At 37.4% G+C, this 22,786-nt stretch overlaps 1 protein-coding gene across 2 annotated transcripts; it reads left to right on the forward strand.

The window, feature by feature from the left end:
- Positions 1–1,395: 1,395 nt before the first annotated feature.
- On the forward strand, positions 1,396–17,096 carry lrp12 (low density lipoprotein receptor-related protein 12). 2 transcript variants are annotated; one of them, XM_058753855.1, is made up of 7 exons: positions 1,396–2,335; positions 5,139–5,195; positions 9,329–9,464; positions 10,324–10,526; positions 11,539–12,640; positions 14,101–14,233; positions 14,624–17,096. In XM_058753855.1, exons 1-7 carry the CDS (start codon positions 2,269–2,271, stop codon positions 15,551–15,553), a joined length of 2,628 nt encoding a protein of 875 aa, XP_058609838.1. In that variant the 5' UTR covers positions 1,396–2,268; the 3' UTR covers positions 15,554–17,096. The 2 variants fall into 2 exon arrangements, with proteins under 2 accessions (XP_058609838.1, XP_058609839.1); XM_058753856.1 differs by lacking the exon at positions 1,396–2,335 and having other exon boundaries at positions 5,142–5,199.
- Positions 17,097–22,786: the final 5,690 nt, after the last annotated feature.

Here is a 22,786-nt window from a genome sequence, read left to right on the forward strand (position 1 = left end):
ACATCTGTCACTCACTGAGGGGCACGTGGGCCGTTTGAATAGAGACAGATGTTGGTTTTTCAACCCCTGATGATCTGAGCTCAACAATACTGGGGTGTCTGAATGCAGTGACCCCTCGGACTATAATGACAGCGGGACCCCGCGGTCACAGCCTTTGTTCAACAGAACGGGTGCATGTGTTTCTGGCTCTTTCCACAGTAGCCCTGGCTCCTCTGAACTTTAGAAATTATTTAAAAAGATAATTATTAAAACTATTTTATGTAATAGGTCACTATTAAAAAGTTAAATGTGAACACAATAGAAATGCATAACATGTTTAATTATAATCATAACATGATTACATAACAAGCATGTTTCATGGATACAAGAGGGCAGACAAATAAACAGCTGAATTTGTAAATTCATAGCTAGTTTGCCTTTGATAAAATATTACAGGTGACATTCAGTCAATGTGTATTCACTCCCTTACATACTATGCTAGAGTGATTATAATACTATGATACTTTTATAAATAATAGGAATAAATCTATAATACTATCGGTCAAAATTATTGAATAATTTAGTTTTTTATTGCTTTTGAAAGAACTCACTTATGCTTACCATGGCTGCATTTATTTAATCTAAAATACAGAAAAATTTTGAAATATTATTATCATTTAAAATAACTGTTTTCTATTTGAATCTATTTTAAAATGTAATTTATTCCTGTGATCAGACCTGAATTTACAGCTTCATTACTCCAGTCTTCACTATTCAGTGTCACATGATCCTTCAGAAATCATTCTAATATGCTGATTTCCGCTAAAAAAACAACAACAACAAAAAAACATTTATTATTATTAATTATCAATGCTGAAAACAGTGAGTGCTGCTTATTTTTATTTATTATTATTATTATTAATTTTTTTTTTTTTTGTGTGGAAACCATGATGCTTCCATTCAAAGGTTTGGGTTAAGAATGTGTTGTTGTTTTTTCTCTTCATTTTTAAGATTTGCTACTTTTATTTAGAAGTGATGCATTAAATTTATCAAAAGATACAGTAAATACATTAATAATGTTACAAAAACAAATAAATTAAACAATTTTAAAAAATGTATTTTATATTCTAATAATTTTTCACATGTTTACTGTTTTATTGTATTTTTGAACAAATAAATGCAGCCTTGCTTCCTTAGCATAAAGAAACAAAGAAAGAACGTATTTTACTCTCTCTCTCTCTCTGTGCGTGTGTGTGTGTGTGTGTGTGTGAGAGAGAGAGAGAGAGAGTGAGTGAGTGAGTGAGTGAGAGAGTGAGTGAGTGAGAGAGAGAGAGAGAGAGTGAGTGAGTGAGAGAGAGTGAGTGAGAGAGAGAGAGAAAGAGAAAGGGAGGAGAGAGAGAGAGAGAGAGGGATGGTTAGAGGGGGAAGGGGTGATTTGTGGTGGTAAATACCCGGCTGTAACAACACACATAACCGATCGGAAAGGCCAGAATTTCTCGTGTGGATTACAGTCAGAGGAGCAGACGATCATGCTATTGATTAAGCCTGATGTCTAGTTTTATTTCCAGCATTTGATTCGGACAGATTTCAGTTCTTGTCATCATGCTGTAGATCAGTGTGTGGCTATATTTGTCGGGATTAGGGCTGTTTGACACCTTTAAACTCTTGGAATTAGCGCTTTCACGTCGGATCATCGCTAGATTAGTGTTGATCTCGTCTCAGGCTTTTAAGGACACTGTTTGTGTGTGTTTTACAGGAGCTCGTGAGCTAACAACAAAAGCGCTAGCACAGCCAGCTAGTCAAACACCGGTGGCTTTAGTCGTTTTATTTGGAAATCTATCAGTTATGGACATCGGAAAGGATTTAGCTGCTTTACTAATTATATAAATGTGCATTAGGACTCAGAGGTTCATTAGATGAATCGATGAGTTTGATATTTGTAGGTTAGATTAGCGGTGTAGGTTGACATTAGCAGTAGTCTGTTAGCATTAGCGACTCCTTTGTTGAGAAGACTGATTGAGATATCAATCACTTTGCTTTTTATTGAGGGAAATTTGGTTTTTATTCAGTCTTATTGATTGTTTTATTGTTTATATCTTACTATCGTTTATCTAAAACGTTCGTTTGACTGTAACATCAGTGTTTTATTATGATAGGAGTAGGAAGCGAAAGGAAATGTTGAACAGCTAGTGTCTCTGGTAATATTCGCCTATAAAACAAACACGGATATTGTGTATAAATAACGATACTGAAGCTACAGAGTAGCACATTTTATCGTTTAAAGCTAGTATGGCCTACACTTCGAGCTTAAACAAGATCTGTTTGCTATGGACACATACACTCTTCATTTTCATGGGTAAGACACTTTATTTCTCTACTCAAAATATCTTGAAATCTCCTTGTGTGTTAAAGTAACTGCTTGTTATGAAAAATGGCGTTTGTTTATCTTTCATGCTAAACAATGTTGCTTCATTGAAATCACAGAGTAGTGATATTTTAATGGTGGTGGTGCTGCTGCTGTGTGAAATAGTGTGCTGGTATTCATTCACATACATTGTGGTTTCTCTAATGGTTATATGGGGGTTGATTTAATTACTGCCACAGAATCGTAGCGAAACTCTGACACACTTTAAACATGTAGAGTGATGAAACAACATGGCCTGTGTGTTTGAGATCAGATCCGGGTGAATGAAGGGAACAAAGACTTCTATTGTTTACGCATGTCTGTCTATCTCTGTGATTGAATCCCATCATCTTGACTGAAAACAAAAAATAATCCTTTGCCCTTCATTCTCTCATTTATTTCCTCTCCACCTCTCTTTATTTGACCTGATAGGGAATTTTCAGTCGTAAATGTTTTGGGAGAATTTTTTTTTTCTTTTGTTTTTTGTTTGTCCCCCTTCCTTTCACTTTTAATTTAGTTTACTATTTTAATTCCCTCTTTCTAACCGTCCATATAATATCATATAATCTGCTGCAAAACAGTTGATTGCTCAACAATAAGGATGTTTTTCTCCCCTTTGACTGGAAATGTTACTGCTATAATGGCAGCTATTAATGCACATAAAAAAAAAAAGAAGAAATAAAATGGGTGCATGTACTGATTTGTTCATGTTTTCATTCTAAGGGCTTCCAGCATTATCTGAATTAATTTCTAAAAAACTGAAAAAAACATCATGTTGGATAACATTACTTGGGTCACATTTGTATCAGCACAATTCACAACAAAAAATTCAGATACAGAAAGTGCAAAATCAACAAACTTAAGATGCAGCATCAAGCAAGTGACTGCCTTTCACTGACCACTGGCCATTGTTTTTCTTGCACTTGATTATTTAATAATAATAATAATTTACTTTTATAGCGCCCCTCCAAAGCCCAAAGTCGCTTTACAAATTTAGGTTAGAGGAATACAGACATGTATAGCAAAGTACAATACACAGACTAGTACTGAAGAGTAATATACAGAGGTTTACACACACACACAAAAAAAAACAAATCTGTGTGAAGTTAGATTAACCAATAATCACACTGGTGTTATTCAAGATTTGTTTTTTTAATTTTTTTAATTTAAAAAATGATTGCTTGTGAAGTATTGTAAAGACCAGTGCATCTGTTCCAGTTGTCAGATCTGTTGCTGGCAACATCACAACTGGCCTATTGATATAGACGAGCTGTGTCCATCAGTTGTTGTACATTTGTTGTGTGGCAGCAGCCAGGTTTGCATGCTTGTGTTTGCATGTGGCCGTTTCCCCTTCGTTGTGCTCCCATCATGCAGTCAGCTGCTGTAAGCAAACCGACATAAGTGAGGGAAACCCCAACAGATGATCAGTGAGCCCAGACAATACATGCCCTTCAGGGCTAACATTGGGGTTTTCTGTGGTCGTGCATACAGAAAAGTAATAGGCCCTATATTGTGAATAGCATGCCTATACTGCAAAAATAGAAGAGTGCTATGCCATTGGGACATAGTCAGAGATTTAATTGCTAACGCCCTCAGTTCTATTAGATCACGTTATGTGGCTATTAGATGGTTGCTTCTGATTAGATTGTATTGATGTTGGATTTTGGCTGAAGGTGACATACTGGAACATGCCAAAATACTAAGCAGACATCACTTATTTGCTATAGCAATTGGCCCAGACAGTGTCTCACGAAATTTAGTTATAGTGAAGTTACTCCTTTCAGACCTCACTCATAAAATTTGGAATTGATATTGAAAATGCAAATTGAATTTGTTAGCGCATTTAGGCCAATGGCCATACAAGACTAAAGCCCGTTCACACCAAGGACAATATCTATAAAGATATAGTTCTAAAAATCATTCTCAATATTAAAGAATAGCAGAGAAACTATATAGTTGGAATCACTTTCAGAACAATTTTTTTTTTTTCCAGCTGATGAACGATACAAACGTTGACACCCAATCAGAATCCTTCCTGCTATAACCAGCTGGAGAATTTAAAGCGGCAGACGAGCGTGTGCTTAGAATAAACAGATGATATCGTCTGCTGGTGTGGACGCTAATATCGTTATCTTTATAGTTATCGTTCTTGGTGTGAATGGGCCTTAAGCCAGGTTTTTAATCCAATCTCTTTGTTGATAGATAAACGCTAGAAAAACTCAAAATGCTTACTAAGTTTAGCAGTTGAAAAGGTTTGCATGAACCGTGGCATCGATCAGTCAGAACAAGTCAAAATATTAGCCGAGGGTTATGCAGGCCTGATGTTCATGGCTTGATCTCTTAAATGCATTCAAATACATGACCATCAGCTTTGGTTATGCCGTTGGCTTAATTACAATGTAGGTTCAGCATTCCTTTTCTATTCTGATTTTGAAGTGAAGCATTGTGTCTTCTGAATTGTTGTGGGCGTTTGAACCAAATTTCGCAACAATGCTGGAAGTATTCTAGGTCAGTCTGTCACACACAAATGTGCTATTTTAATATCGGTTTGATAATGACTCCACATTGTTCTTACTTGTGTCCAACTGTGGATGGAATTTCAACCCTTGGTTTTCAAAGCCCTGCTGCACAGCAGACTGTTTAATGGATCAGCTCTTTGCCCCCTTTAGGTTTTCATCTTCACATATTGCTTTCTGCAGCAGAATAGTGTCATGTGCCTCTCTTTTTTTCAGTGTTTTTTTTTTTTTTTTTACAGGAAATGCAGTTTCATCAGAGCACGGCGAGAACGTTTATGTATCAGGCATGTCAAACGGTGAGTCCTGGCTTCAGGTTTGCTTTACAGACCCAAGCTATAGATCTTGTTAATCTTCAGAGAAAAATAGACTCTGTGTGGATGACTGTTAACCAGAGCTCCTCAGTAGTTTCTGAAGTCCTCAAACACAGCTTGTAGGGAACTGTATATGCCTCTGCAGATCAAAGGAATGCTCATGATATTTAGCCCAGATTAGTCTGCACATGTTACCTCTTGCCTAACTGTTAACTGAAAGATTACTTGCTAGTCTTTCATCCATCCCATTTCATTAGCAGGCCTGTTGTAGTTCTAGCATTGCTTGAGGGGAGTTCTGCAACTGTATTAGTTATTATAGCTATTATTTTGGTGTTCATATTTCATATCCACTCACTAGCTTGTTTCCAAAATTAGGGACCTATAAGCATTTCAAAACATTATTTCCCATTCTAGAGATGAGTGAACAAAAACAGTGCGTGCTTAATTATTGTGCAAGTTGATATTCTGGTTTTATTTTTTTTCCAAACACATTTTATCAATTCCAAACCACAGTTATAATAACTACTATTAATTTTGTATTTAATCATGTATTGTATGTGATATAATTGTTAAAAAGGGCTGGAAGTAGGGTTGAGAATCGAAAATCATGACGCCTTTTGGACTGTTTGGAAAAAAAAAACACCCACCAACTCCCATTCTAAAGCTTGGAAGAGCAAAGATCATCATGATATCATTGGATTCGTCTGAAAGAAGAAAGTCATATACAACTAGGATTAGGGGTGGGCAATAAAATATCATATCACGATTTTTCAGAAATATCACTCTTCATGATTATTTGTCATGTTGGTTTTACTATTTTTCAAGTTGTCTGAGCATTACAGCCAAACTAATTTCCTTATTATAAAGACAAAGCCTTTCAGGGTAACAAAATATAACAACATAAAAATCTTATTAAAAAATAAGAACAAAGATACACATTACAAATATACACAATGTACAAATAAAACAAACAGTGCTTTATTTTCAGGTCCAGTAGGTGTATTTAGCAGGAGCATTCAAGAAATTGAATGAAATATAAAAATAAAACACTATATAGATTAATTCCTATTAAAGTTTTTCAGTCAAGAGTAGTGAGGGATTTTTCTCTTCATGTTTTGTTGTTTTACTAACTCTTTCCCAGCCAGCGTTTATATATTAAAAAAAAAAAAAAAAAAAAAAAGTTTGCCAGCCACCGCCAGCATTGATGATTTTCATGAATATATGAACATAGTAAGTCGATTAGTTGGTGCAACCCCTAACATATACACACACATACATGTACATATTCAGATCGATGGGTTATCGGTCTATCCACGACACAACTAGAGATGTTTCTGTGTCTGTAAAGGCATCTCAATCACTGACTACTTCGTCCCAATCGGATTCAAAATGGTCAAAACATGATCTACATTTTCTTTGATCCTTCTGTTTATGCCGACCCGGAAGTCCCATAACTCATTCAGGACATATGCTAGAGCTTTCCTTACCGTAGTACACCTAGAACACAGATTGCTGTACAAACTCGTCTTTGGCGGGGAAGCGCTGTCTCTTAATTGACGAGATATCTCGTCAATGGCGGGGAAAGAGTTAATATTCAATGGCTACGTTTACATGCACAATTTTTGGTTCAATTGGACTGAATTCATTCTGATTGATGATTCTGAATGTAGTGTTTACATGAACGCTAAACAAAGTGATCGGGTTGATGTGCAGGTTTATATGTCTTCAAATCGGAATAGATCTTTTTTGACATGCGCACACTGCACAGATATAGAGTTTCTCACTGTTTGCACATAACAACCACTCTCCTACACCGTTTCTTTATTCTTTTTAACAGCAGAATTAATATTTTTCCATTTCTGGACAAATATACATATAAACCGCAGTGCCATGCTGCTCATATTCACGTAGAAAAATGCCCCTCCCTGCGCACAAAACTGATTTTTTTTTTTTTAATCTGTGAGGCCCCGACCTGGCCATCTGCCCGGACCTTGCTCGCTAATCTAAACGCTCCAAAGTTTGGGTACACTTGCGATCAGAAGCCGAAAAAGCAGGGTGACCATATGGGCCATTTTTACGGGACACACCCTTGCCAGGATTTCTATATTACCTAAAATATCCAGGTTTTGGCTGTTTGCACTGTGCAGATCGATCGTTGTATGACATTATTTCACGAGAGTTATAGAGAGCAGAGCAGACGGCTTCTTATGCTTTCAAATTGCTCTCGCGATACTTCGGTGTCATACAATGATCGGTGCGCAGCTTCAGTTGAACGAACAAACAAACACGTGTGCGTATTTGCATCGCTTTGATCATTCTCACCTTCTCATGCGCGACGTGCCACGATTGGTCGATTATGTACAATACCTGCATGTTATTGGTCAAACTACTTTGGATGTTTTAGGCAATGGACCCTTTTCACAAGACTGTGATGACGCATTTAACGGTCATCAGCATCATAAATCCTCAAGTTTTTCATATTTGTATTTTTAAAAAAATGTATGTACATTTATAACACTATTCTTTGTATTGTATTATCTTGCATCAAATTACAAAAAAAACTAGGTTACACTAATGCGAGAGTGTTTCTAATGCAGCGTCTATGGGAGGGATGGTAAATTTGACATCGTTCTCTCTTCTGACTGCCGTTATCAGTCTCTCTGTTTTTTTCCCTTTTATTGAAAGTCATGAAACACTATCGTGGAGTTTTTCTATTGCTATTTGAGCAAATGGGAGTGCAAAAAATATATTTGTGGTATCCTCCCATTCACCGCTCTTCAAGTTAACCCAACTATGACGACTTCCGCTGCTAAGAAACCCGGAAATGTGAAAAAGGTCCATATAAAAATCCTGGCCAGGACGTGTCCCGTATAAATGGCACATATGTGACCCTGGACCACAAAACCAGTCTTAAGTCTCTGAGATATATTTGTAGCAATAGCCAAAAATACATTGTATGCGTCAAAATTATCGATTTTTCTTTTATGCCAAAAATCATTAGGATATTAAGGAAAGATCATGTTCCATGAAGATATTTTGTAAATTTCTTACAATAAATATATCAAAACTTCATTTTTGATTAGTAACATGCACTGCTAAGAACTTCATTTGGACACATATTTTTATTTATTTATTTTTTGCACCCTCAGATTCCAGATTTTCAAATAGTTGTTTCTGAGCCAAATATTGTCCTAACCAACCATACATCAATGGAAAGCTTATTTATTCAGCTTTCAGATGATGTATAAATCTCAATTTCGAAAAATTGACACTTATGATCCAGAGTCCAGGGTCACATATGGCCACCCTACGAAAAAGCTAAGTATAATATTTGTGATAAGCTAAACATGTTGCAAGAGAGGTGTCACCACCACCATGGCAAAGCACTTTAATTTAACAGATCATTAAAGATCACGAACACGATTCAAACACCAACGTGATTCTATTCCTAAATGACAAAGATTCATCCCTCAACCTTTGACATTTGTGATCGAGCTGCCGCTGACCTAAAGAGAGCAGCTGTCATGTATATGAATGAAACAGCTTCACAGTCTTTTCAACCACACAGCAATCATGATTTCTGTGTTACAAATAATCACAGAAATACTGGGATAAAAGTTTCTAGTTCGGATATAAACTCTGATGTGTACGGTAGTGATCACAATAGAGCAAATAACCTATTGTAAGCAATCTGACACTTCAAATAAAGATTTTTCAATTACATTATGCCAGTTGGTGGCGAAAAGGGGCTGTTAAAATGTAGCCTATTTGTCATTGAACGATTCAAGAGAATTGTTAAAAAATGCTGATTCATCCAGTAATTAAACAAGTAAATCTAGAGCGAGTCATTGAATTATTAATTCATAAATTACATATGATTTTTAGCCGTCTCTCATCGTGTCACTGCTTAGCCACTGGTCTGCCTGTGTGCGTTCATGTTTTGGAGGAGGCGTGGCTTTGGAGAGTGATTTACAGGCAGGGTGGGATCTTATGCTTTCAAAGCTAGCTAGCTTGCTATTGCTAGCCTCTCTGAAATCGCCTACCCTACCTTTAATCACCTATTATGTGTTGAAATGTACATGCAGGGTCGTAATCTTTGTTTTTGTGGTCTTCTCCAGCCTGTGGTGATGTAGCGGAGCAGATAAGGGCGTCCAGTGGAGTGATAACCAGCCCTGGCTGGCCCTTTGAATACCCTTCTCACATCAACTGCAGCTGGAACATCAGGGCCAACCCTGGAGAGATCATCACCATCAGGTAACACCTTGCCACAATACTGCAATATTTACCATTCCACTGACGCAGTCAAGAGCTGATCAAGAATAAAGATGTTCATCACAGTTTGCCTTAATTGCAGGCTTAACTGTTGTGGTTATACTGACTATAAATTCCTGCAGTGCTGGTGGAGTCTGATTCTCTGTACCAATGCACGCAACTGCTTTTGCGAAAACAATCTGCCTCTTTAGATACAGATGCAAAACTTTGGGGATCTGTTTGTTTGTCATTTCTTTAACAGAGATCTTTAAGGCAGAGCAGCATCTCTTGAATTATCAAGAGGTTCGGATTGTATTTTGAGTTCTGTCTTGGTTTAAAGGAATAATGCTGTGGGTTTTTTTTAAGCTGCTGCCACATCAAACTCCCTTTGAAAGCTTTTTTTATTTCTATTTTTATATTCCGCATCTGCTCTATACTTGCACTGTCTGTTTGCTTCAACCAGAGTGTTTGTTTGCATCTTTATCCTAGAATGGTGTCCATGGTTACTGGCACAGAAATAGACCAAATGGGTATTTTTTTTCCATGGGATGTGATTTTTGTGGTAAACACAGCAACTCACTAATTCTGCAAATGGGAACGGTCTTAAAAAGATGATTGGTTCAGTTTTCAGCGAGACATGTGTACCTTTCTTTTTATAGGTATTTAATTTGGTGGAGCTTTTCCCGGCATCATTTCTTAGTTGGGACTTCTTAATAACAATACGCATTCAAGTCTTGATCTATTGATGTCTGAGGCATGTCGTGCAACAGTACGCAACCGTGTGCCTAATTTGAATGAACTCTGATGACAGGGATGTGCCCATACCCAATGTTCCTGTACTTAAAATCGGTTGTATTTTTAGTTTTCAGGACTTTGAAATTCAGAGCTCGCACCGATGTGGTTTAGACTGGATCTCCATTGGAACCTACAAGAACCTGGATGGGTACCGGGCCTGTGGCTCGTCTATTCCAGCCCCATACATCTCCTCTCAGGATCACGTATGGATCAAGTTCCACTCTGATGACAGCATGACTGGAAAAGGCTTCAGGCTCTCTTACATAACAGGTAGACCTGCTATTTATATCCCTTTAGATACAGCTGTATCAGAGAGGATGCAGTTACGTAGATGTCTCACACTGCCATGTGACCCTCGTAAATTCTCTCACTCTCAAAATGTATTTGGTTACTGAAAAATGACCTGCTTTTCAAGAACACATTAGCGTCATTCTTTGAATTGGTTTCTTTCTAAGGCAAGCATCACTGTTGTTTTGGAAAAACTGGCCAATGATAAAATTGGATTAGATGTCATAGACTTGGATTGAATAAAGGAAGCAAGTCATGTTTAGAGACCAGAATTGTATAGGCACTTGGGAGCTTGGCTATTTTGTGCTGACTTATGGCTATATAAAACCTCATATATACTTGTTGCTGTTACAATTATTCTCTCAGGGTTTCTGCAAGTTTTCAAAAGTCCTAATTTCCCCTTAAACAAATTAGGGCCTTGAAGGGTCTTATATTGGAGCAGGACATCTTAAATTTATAAAGTTATGGCATTAAAATGTTGCTAGCACTGCAAAAAAAGTGTCGGTATTTTTGTTTTCCAGTACAAATGTCTAAACATCCTTAAATCGAGATGCAAATTGAACATATTAGGCCTTGTTTTCTGAGAAATTGAATGAAATTTGAATTAAGCTGATTTTCTTTTTTTTTTTTAATCAAATTCACTTTATTTTGATACATTTCTCAGAAAACAAGACCTTAGAAGGGGTTTAGAAGGTACAGTAAAAGTTATTTTCATATTCTAGTTAAGCAGTTTTGGTTTGTAAAATTGAAAGTTGTATTTTCAAACATTGAAGTGCTACTAATACAACTCATTGGATTCTCCTAAGTCTTACATTTAGACAACACACAGTTCCTTTTTAAATTTTCTTTATTTGGTCTTAAAAAAACAAAGTCTCAAATTATCCTTTATAAAACTTGCAGAAACCTCTGAAATCCTTCCAATAACTCATTCATCAAACATTACTGCTAAAGCCTATGTCTCTTTCAATGGGTAATTTGTGTGTGTGATTTGTAGGAAAATCGGAAGAAGCCAGCTGCAAGCCTGACCAGTTCCACTGCGCTAATGGAAAGTGTATCCCAGAGTCATGGAAGTGCAACACCATGGATGAATGTGGCGATAACTCCGACGAGGAGCTGTGTGTACAGCCCAATCCCTCCGCGTTCTTCTCCTTCCAACCTTGCGCCTTCAATCAGTTCCCTTGTCTCTCACGCTATACCCGTGTTTACACCTGTCTGCCAGAGTCGCTCAAATGCGACGGCAGCATTGACTGTCAGGACTTGGGTGACGAAATCGACTGTGACGTGCCCACCTGTGGCGAATGGCTGCGCAATTTCTACGGTACCTTCAGCTCGCCCAACTATCCTGACTTCTATCCGCCTGGTAGTAACTGCACCTGGCTGATCGACACCGGTGACCACCGTAAGGTTATCCTGCGCTTTATGGACTTCAAGCTGGATGGCACAGGCTATGGCGATTATGTTAAAGTCTACGATGGACTAGAGGAGAACCCCAGGCGTCTGTTGCGTGTGTTGACTGCGTTCGACTCTCGAGCCCCTGTAGCAGTGGTGTCATCTTCAGGACAGCTTCGGATACACTTTTATGCTGACAAAATCAATGCGGCTCGAGGCTTTAATGTTACGTATCAAGTGGACGGTTTCTGCCTGCCATGGGAAATCCCATGCGGAGGGAACTGGGGTTGCTACAATGAACAACAGCGCTGTGACGGCTACTGGCACTGTCCCAATGGCAGGGACGAGCTCAACTGCAGCAACTGCCAGGAAGACGAGTTCCCATGCTCACGAAACGGTGCCTGCTACCCACGCTCTGACCGGTGCAACTACCAGAACCGCTGCCCAAACGGCTCTGATGAGAAGAACTGCTTTTTCTGCCAACCTGGAAACTTCCACTGCAAGAACAACCGCTGTGTTTTTGAAAGCTGGGTGTGTGATGCGCAAGACGACTGCGGGGATGGAAGCGATGAGGAGAGCTGCCCGGTAATCGTACCCACACGAGTCATCACTGCCGCTGTAATTGGGAGTCTGATCTGCGGCCTGCTGCTGGTCATTGCTTTGGGCTGCACATGCAAACTCTACTCACTCAGGATGTTTGAGCGCAGGTAAGTGAAGCCACTCCGCCAGACTAGAGCTAAAACCGAAATGGATTGTTCAGGAAAAATATTTATTATAAGGCTGTCAATCGATTAAAATGTTTAATCTAATTGATTACACGGTGGCCATTAATTAATCGTATTAATCGCACTTCAAATTCGGCTGAGAAATTACCCGCAAAAGATCATTTAAAGCCATGAGAAAGGCATGAAATAGATATTACGAAAAGTAGCTTTAGAAAGATTTTTTTTTCTTCTTTTTTTTCATTTTTGGTTGAACTGTCTCTAATTAGTTTTTATTAATATGTAACTAATATTGTTTTTTAATGAAATTATAATTTAAATAAGGAACTAAAACTGCCAGTAGGTGGCAGTAAATGTCTTGCAAGTCATTGAGTCCATCATTCATTCATTCATTCATTCATTTGATTCGTTCAAACAGCTGATTCATTTAGGAATTTATGAGCCATTAAAACATTGGTTCACCCGATTCATTCAAAAACACAGATTCATTCAGAAATTGTGTGTTGCTTGGAGACGCACAACAGTTCTGTCGCTTTAATAGGTAATATTTGTGTTGGCAAAACAGACAATATTGTGTCTGAAATATAACACAATATTAAGTTCTTATTTATTGAACTTGTATAAAATCAATATCACATTTGTACTCTTACTATTCAGCACTTGTGTGATATTGCACTCGTTGCAGGAGATATATATATGTGTATACATGTTTACTGCATAAAAACATCAGTCGATATTCGTGTTGGTCTGAACGAAAACAGCAGAGAGGCTGATTAAAAATGCAAATTCATTCTCTGTCAGGAGGCAGAGAATTTGGAGCGGCAGAAATAGCTGTTTCCCCGGTAAGGGCTGTAATCAAAGCAGGGCTGCGCTCAATAAATGCTACTTTATCAGGCATTATAGGAATGATGAAATGAAAATGACATCAAAACTTTTCTGAAGACAGTTGGTTCCCTTCAAATATACATTCATATTAACACCCGCCCCGCATTTTGTTTTTGAAACGTGCAGTGCTTATGTTTATTCAGCGAAGTCAAAGCCTTTTGGAAAATCTATTTGTGGTGGTCCGTTTTGATATTGTGGCAGGCTGCCACAAATAAATCAATATATGGGAAACACTGATATCATATGATATAAATATGAGATTAAATCTCATACAGGGGCATGTTTCCCCTAATCTCTTGAATTTTAGGGGCATATGACTGCATTCTTTAGGCTACATCATGTGTTGAGTTGATGCATTGCATCACGTACGTCACCAATAAACTGTGTAGGTAAGATGATATACATGGGTGGGGTGTGTATGTTAATTTTAATTTATTATTTTCCATTATTAATTAATTAATGTATTAAACCAACAGCCCTAATTTATTAGTTTGATCAATTTATGCTTTTGTGACTGTACTCTCATCAGCTACCAATTAATGGGTTGGTTGTTCTTCCAGGTCATTTGAGACTCAGCTCTCTAGAGTGGAAGCCGAGTTACTGAGAAGAGAAGCTCCTCCATCATATGGGCAGCTGATTGCTCAAGGACTGATTCCCCCAGTGGAAGATTTTCCTGTCTGCTCTGGAAACCAGGTAAGAAGACTACATAGTTATGTAGTTAAAGCCTGATCATCCGTTGTGTGGCAAAAAACTGTCTTTTACCCTTCCATGTTTGGCCAGTAACTAAAATGTTTAGACATGTCCAAGACGTTCAGTTTTGATTTGAAGTTTCAGGAGTTTGTGTTGGTTTTAAAGAGATATCTTGCATAGTGAGTAGTTTTTCTCAAAATGTCATTGGCTCACCACTTATCATTGTCTAAATTTTAGTTGGCGTATTGGCTAAATGAAAATTTATGAGCCAAGCCTTCTCTATAGTAGGCTTGGTAAACTTGCATCAAGGTGCTGTCTGACTGACCTTGGAAAATTCCCAGAGAATTCATGTTTTGGATGACCTTGGGTAACACTCCCTATTCTTACTTTCAGGCATCTGTTTTAGAAAACCTAAGACTGGCAGTTCGCTCTCAGCTGGGATTCACCTCAATCCGACTCCCCACCACAGGGCGCCACGGCAACATCTGGAGACGCCTGTTCAATTTCACACGTTCACGGCGCTCTGGTTCTCTCGCATTGGTGTCTGCGGACACAGAAGAGGGTCCTGATGGCAGTGCTTCAGCTCGTGAGCCGGAGAGGCTTGGCTCTCACCGTGGACTCTTGCCCTTGGACTCCGACGATACGGACACTGAGAGTGAGCAGCATCCCCGCAGGGATGTCCCAGGAGCTGTTGGAGGCCTGATGGCCCCACTGCCACAGAAAACTCCCCCTACAACAGCCGTGGAGGCCATCGTCTCGGTGTCTGCCAGCTCAGCTCCACTCGTCAGCCGGGAGAGCAGCATCTCTGAGAGCATCTCAGAAAGTTCTGGAGTAACTGGATCTTCATGTACTACTACTGCTACTACTACTTCTGCAAGAAGCCCCTTCAGCAGCGCTCTAAGCCGGGTCACCCGCAGCCTGCGCTGGATTCGTTTCTCTCTAGGGCGATCTGGAGACAGTGGAGGAAGTAGCATTGGGCAGAATCACAGCCCTCTGCGGCAACTGGAGCAAGGAAGTGCGGGTTGCACTGGGGTCGGCATTAGAGGCGAGGATGAGGATGACGTGGAGCTCCTCATTCCTGTCTCAGATGCCGGCTCCCTGGACAGTGATGAGAGCTCCAGGCCTCTGCTGGAACAAGGCCTGGAGCAGGCCTTTGGGCCCCACCTGACCCCCGCTGCGGTCTCTCTCAGAGGCCGGCTGGTGGGTAGGGACGGCCCCTGTGAACACTGTGGAATTGTCCATACGGCACGGATCCCAGACGCTTGTCTGGAGGCGACGGCGAAAACAGAAACTAGTGATGATGAGTCACTGCTGCTCTGTTAAGACTCAGAGGAACTCCCTGACTCGGTACATGACCCATATGACTCTAAAATGCCCCTGCTCACAGCTTGTCATTTCTGTTATCGCCCCCTAGTGGAGCGGAGGTTTGAATGTCTTCAGACAAAACGAAGAGCTTCAGAAATCAGGTCCTTTTAAAGAGCAGTCTGTAAAGATCATACGGAGTACGAGAGCTCCCCAATCCCACTGTCCCTTCCACTGTGCAATATTAGTATTCGTTGAGGTGTTTACCAGGTCAAAGTCTATTTTTCTGAAGAGTCAAATTAAGCTCACGTAGAGTCGAGAGTGAGCCGCTCTGCAGTTCTCCATATGGGAAAGGAGCACAAACAGATGCGTCTATCCTGGACAGTGTGGGACAACAAAAGACTGAACACATACAAGCGCTCTGAGAGATTTGTTACCTAACCTTTAATTTATTTGTACTTTTGATGTCAGACTTTTGTTTTATTAAAAGAATGGTTGACCCAAAAATGAAACGTCTACTCACCCTAATGTTATTCCAGACATGGTTTCTTTTGTACAGTTATTGTGAAAGGTGTCCTAGCAGCTCTTTTCTGTACAGTGAAAGTGAACCGGGACAGGGCTGTCAAGCATCAAAAATGATAAAGCTCCACAAAGGTGTTATGCGATCCATATGACTCTAGATTCTGTTATATGAGCTTTGTTTTGAGGACTTCAATTTCTGTTTAGAAAATTTCACCTTCACAGTAGTTCTCAAATCCTTCTTGTACATATGGCATATTAAGGTATGTTGTGTTAGGTTTGGCATCAGATGTTTTGATGATTAACAATAGTCATGCAGAAGTCATATGGGCTTATTTCAGGGTTCTCTTTTGTTAATTGTTTTGTTGTACCCATGTAGTTTCACTGTGTGGAAAAGAGCAGCTTGGGCATTCTGCAAAGTAGCTCAAAGTTTGTTTAGGGGTAAGAAAAAAATACTCCTAATTCAAAGTAATTTTATATTTCTTATGATAAAGTCATACAGGTTTGGAACAGCTGAGTAAATGACAGAATCTTCATTTTGGGTAAAATTATTCTGCTTGCAAAAAGTGGGAGATCAAAGAAAATTTGGTACGTTTGTTCATTTCGGTGTGAGTTTGTGTCCCTGCTGCAGTGGTACTTGGTGCATTACCTGCGATTCTGAGCGAGGGACATTTATTTATAACAGATTATAATCTGAGAGGGAGCTACTATTTTTAAAGGATATTGCATTGTATAACAGCCACTTTTGTTTGTTGTATTTATTTTTTTTGTTCCTGTTAACGTTTTGGTAACCTTACTGTTTTGGTACTGAGAATTCTTGTGAGTGTGTGTATTTATTATTGGTTTTCATTTCGATAGCGTTTACTTGAAAAGCATGTCCAGCTGTCTTGTGCTTTTTTTTTTTTTTCCATTTCATGATGCGGTGTTAATATATATATCTATATAATTATATACACACATACACAAACATGCAAAAGAGAGATATATATATAAAGATAAAAAGAAAAATGTTTACTGCACTAAGAGAATAAAAGTGTTCATCCCACTTGTGTTGGACTTGTTTTTTGTTTTTTAAAGTGAGCAAGAGTGGTCATTGGATTTTCGTTTGTGGGAAAAAAGCTGCACTCTAAAAGTCATTTGTGGACTGCAGAAAAGAAACCACAGCCGTGTCTCATGATGGCCTCTAGGCACACTGAAACAAGAAATGTTGAGTTACACTGAGAAGGAAAGAACATGACTGCATAGATATTTGCAGTTTCTGCTAAGTTGAGCCAAAGCCAGCTTATAAACATATTTTAAGGTTTTAAACATATGTATTTATATGTATATATATATATATAAAAAAAAAAAAACCAACTGTATCAAAATCTGGATTTAAAAAAGTATAAAATCTATGAAAACGGCGCTTTCTGATGCCTTAAACAATTTGTAGTGCCACACAGTGGACATTTCTTTCGGAAATACCATTTACAAAGTATTTTACACTTTACAAAACCATATCCATAGCCACTTCATTCCTATGAGACAAGAAATATTGTACATACCTGCATACATAATATAGATACATTCACTGTTTGGAGATGTGGAAGATGTAGAATAATATTTTTTCCCATAAAATTAAAATGCCCTTTGGTATATGAGAAAATGATTGATAGATTAATCAATTATCAGTATAATCATTATTTGCAGCCCTAGGTATTTATTATTATTATTATTATTATGAGTTATCAATTAGCCAGAACTAACAATTAAGATTAGTTAAACATTAAAAATTAATTGATCTGCAAGTAAACAAACATTGTATTTTATTATGATTTTTTAAATTATTTTTTTTAGCTGGATCTGGGCCCGTTTCAGAAAGGAAGTTAAGTGAAAACTGAGTATGTTAACCCTGAAATGAGGGAAACTCTGGGTTTTCTGTTTCAAAATGGGAGGTTTGTCAAACCTTGGAAAGCAGGGTAAGTCAAGCCCGTTTCTGAAAGAGAGGTAACTTATACTCAGAGTCAGTTACTGTGGTAACCCTAACCCTACTCTGTGAACCTAACCTGGTCGGGAGCAGGTTTTCTTCGCTAAAGCCGGAGTTTCTTTCGGTCTCCACCCCCGTTTTAAAGCGTAAGCGATGTTTAAATACCTTATTCATTCATTCACGCTGCAAAAATGCTTTTTTACTGAGTATTTTTGTCTTATTTCAAGTCCAAATAGCTAAAAATTTGTAATATGCATTTTATAGATGAAAATTGTCTAAGATATTTAGTCTTCCTTTCCTTTTAAGTGCATTTTACATAAAACAAGTATAAAATTGTCCGCCGTAAGAAAAAATCTTAATGCAAACTGAAACAAGAATATTTTTTATTTATTGCCCCATTAACAGATAATTTGAAAAATAAGAAAAATGCACTTTAACACATCGGAGATGCAGAGCACATTACACTGAAAAAAAAAAAAAAAGATTAATTGAATTTAGGTACTAAAAAAATTTAAAGTACGTGGTTGCTATCAATTTATTTTATCTACATTTAAATAAACAAATTAAGTTGACTGACTTTCAACATATATATATATATTTATTTATTTATTTATTTTAATGTATCTAAAATAAATTGTTTGCAACCACTTACCTTTAAAAAATGTAGTATCATAACTTTTTTTCAGTGTATAAGTCTGCTGTATGCAGATTTTAAGGAAAGTGTCCATCCCTCTCACACTCATTCTGATAATATTTTCCTGGGCACAAATCCGTCAAAGAGGAGTTTCACAGGACTGTAAATCAGTGGTGTAAAAATCGGTTTAAATTAGGCTAATCTGATAAATGACATTCACTTGATAACATCTTTCTGTGACCTCTGGAAGTAACCCAATAATCAGAATTTCCTTCAGGATTTCCAGTGTGGTTGGATGCATTGATTACAAGCATATCTCCACCATTGCACCTTCTGAAAATGAAACGAATTACTGTATGGAATGGAAGGATGCCAGATGGAGTAGCTACAAGATGCCGTAACCACAGCTGTTAAATCAACACAAATTATTCACAATTGTTTTATGGTCATCTTCATTTCCTACAAATAGAAAAGCAAAAGTTATTCTTTTTACTTTTGGATTTTAGAATTCTTCCAATACTTGACCATCTCTTCTTCATCTGTCAGTGGTGCTGGTGCACGTGCTCCCCCCTTTTTGGGAGCCTCTGCCTTCTTGCTGTCCACAGTATTAATTTTATTACTCTAATTAAGAAATGGAACAGGTTGGATTAGAGATTATTTAATTATGTGAAAAGAGTGTTATACTATGTGGAAAAAGCTGCAGCACACTGAAATAGACACTGAATGATATTTAATGTCAAATGTCAGAAGGCCAACAATTCACTAAAAATATTTTATACTTATGAAGTATTCTAATTTGTTGAGATAGTGAATTGGTGGGTTTTTGTTAAATATGAGCCAAAATCATCACAATTAAAAGAACCAACGACTTAAACTACTTCAGTTTTTATTTAATACATGAGTTTCACAATTTGAGTTGAATTACTGAAATAAATGAACTTTTCCACGACATTCTAATTTATTGAGATGCACCTGTATATACATACATATAAATATATATATATATATTTATTTATTTATTTAGCATTTTTATTTTATTTTTTAAGAAAACAGTGTGCATGTAAATGTGTAATGAGATGACATATTGTACAATTAAAAAAAAAAAAAAAAACAGGGATCAAATTGGTTAAAGCTAGTTTTATATATTTCAAAGCTGCAGCAGTGGGGAAGATGCATGGGATTTTTAATTATAATTTTTACCAAAATGCCCACATTTAGGAATTGCAGTAAACAGCTTAAAATTCAGTTCACAAACAACTGACAGCCATGACCTAAATATGGTTTATGAGGATGAGTAATCAACAAGTCCTACAAATTAATAAAAGAACATATACAGACACATACACATACACACGTATTACAGATATTACAGGATTAATGGAGGAAAACGGTGAAGGCACTGGTGGAGGAGCGACAAGCAATCTAAGGTTTAACTATATTTAACAGTATTAAACATGCTTAAAACATCTCAGTTTACTAACACTAGCAAAAATATATATACTGAAAAACTATATAAAACACTGAAAAATTCTAAAACTAAACTAAAACAACAATTAAAACAAACAGCGTGAAATCTAACTAAACAACATCAGGAGCTCAATGTTGTGCGTTGCCAGAGTGTTGTTATTTGGTTAGAAACATGAAAAATAATGAAAACATGCATTTTATTCAAGTTGTCCGAGTTTAATTTATAACTCTAATTAGAATTTTAATATCTTTATGAATCATTTAGACTCATACAACAGCCCACAGGTTTCCACAAAATTCCAGATATTATTCTGTTTGCTCGTTAAGTCTGTGAGCTTGATTTCCTGAAGGCCAGTTTAAAGAGTGTCTGATCTTGACTCAAACTGGATTTAGCACTCCGTTTTGAACATGATATTGACCTGCAACACATTTTCAGGGTCACGACCTCTCAGTTATGAATAGACCTTTCAGTGATGAAAGCATGTAATATGAGTGTAGAGCATAATTTACCTGTCATTACTGATGTCAACGGCTGAGACTGACTGAAGTAAGCTGCATCTAGACATAAAAACATGATAAATTCATAACACTGGCCTACATGATAATTATTGGACATGACATTCAAATCAACCAACATATCGCAATTTCTATATCAGTGCAACTCTCCCTTGATTTCGATCAAAAACCCAAACGTTTTTTTCTTTTAAATAGTTTGGTCTTAAAGAGGCCATGCATTATTTTTTTCTTTCTTGTTTTCTTCTGATCTTGACCTAAATTTCTCATCTTGACATATTTTTTTTTTCTTGTGGTTGCGATCATGACTTTTCAGTGTACTCGAAAAAAAAAAAAAAATTCCATAAAATAATAAATAATATGGTTAATAAAATGTATTTATTTATTTATTTTATTATTATTCTTTTTTTCCAGAGACAGATGTAGTTTTAGTTGTGTATTTAACATTTTAAATGGTCTAACGTAGCTATCAGTCAACACAGCAAGCGCATGCATATGGATTATCATATGGATTATCGTACTTCAAAAATTTTTTACAGAAAAATATTATTTTGACTATTTCTTACCCAAAATTAGGGTTGTGTGAGCATTATTACAGTAATTGTTATTATTGCAGTAAGATAGGCCTAATTTATCACATCAATAATAATAATAATAACGTGTATACAGTTATCAGAGTTTTGGGAAGGTTACTTCGGAAAAGTAATAGGTTACAGATTACGGATGTTACAGGTTACAGATTTTTTAGGGCTGGGTGGAATGAATATGTATCTGAATTGCATTTGGAGGCTAAAGATGCTTTTAAAATTGGGTTTTAACAGGGAAAGCAAGGCATGGCCCAGAATTTGAGAAAAAGAAATTGGCAAATGCCAAATTTAAATATGCTGTACGGTTTATTAAAAGAAATGACGCAACCATGAGAGCAAACTCAATGGCTATGAAATTTCAGAAAAGTGATGTTCATGACTTTTGGAAAGAAGTTAAGGTTATTAATAACAGTAAAGTACCGCTTCCAGCTAGTATTGAAGGGGTTGTTGGGGCTGATAATGTTGTCAAATTGTGGAGAGAATATTATAGGGATATTTTTAATTGAGGCATGAATTTGAATTAGGTCATGCACCGAGTGATATTGGTGTGATTATTAGACCTTCTGAGGTTAATTATGCTATTGAGAAATTGGCAGTAAATAAAGCATGTGGCCCTGATTTAATAGTAGCTGAACATCTGAAGTATGCTAGCCAAACAAATTTTAGTGTTACTTGCTTTACAGGATTTTTGATACATGGTGTGTTACCTCAATCTATGTTGACAGTTTTATTAGTGCCAGTAATTAAAGACAAAACTGAAGTTACAAGACAGAGGGGTTCCCCCATATTTGATTAGGATTTTACAGTACTGGTTTATACGTCAACCCAGGGTTTAAATTGGGCCGGGGCCATCCGGGGCTAAGCCCCGGCACATAGACTCCAGGGCTCGACATTAACGCTTCATTAATGCCAGACAAGTAACATGATTAAAACATCAATAACCAAAAATAACTATGTAAACACCAAAACGCAAGTATTATTCTGATTTCATTACATTTAGAGTAAGTGGCGAATAGTGGATATAGCTACTGTATATAATGCATCTATTGACAGTATAAGGTTGCGCCGCTGAGGCGAGGTTCATGCAGCCTCTCGAGGAGAAATCAAAACAACAAAACTACCCAGTCAACAATTTGATCTCACCATGAGCTCACAGGATACTCGTGATGAGGTCACAATGTGAGTTAACAGTGAGCTAAAAGTTTAACCTCAAAGCGCCCTCACTGTGAGCTCATACTAATGTGAGGTCAAAGTGCACTCACTGCACAGAGACTAGGTACCCAGCATGCATTGCAGCATGAAGCTTTTGATTGTCACCATTGTTGAGATTCATACACTGATTCTTGATGTCTCTCTTTGTGTTTAAATGACACAGTAGTTCAAAATGTTTGTCTTATCATGCTTTTAAAATCTTTCATAAATGATTGTGCCACTGCAGGGTCCTATACTGTATAATCACAGAGCTATTATTAAAAACTTTAGATTAATAACCCCTCACAAAGACTGCATACTGAATCTAGATGATGGTCGCACTGTTATCATCAGTAACAAACCAATATCATCTGGCT

This window comes from Onychostoma macrolepis, chromosome 19 (genome assembly GCF_012432095.1).
Source record: "Onychostoma macrolepis isolate SWU-2019 chromosome 19, ASM1243209v1, whole genome shotgun sequence".
NCBI lineage: Eukaryota > Metazoa > Chordata > Actinopteri > Cypriniformes > Cyprinidae > Onychostoma > Onychostoma macrolepis.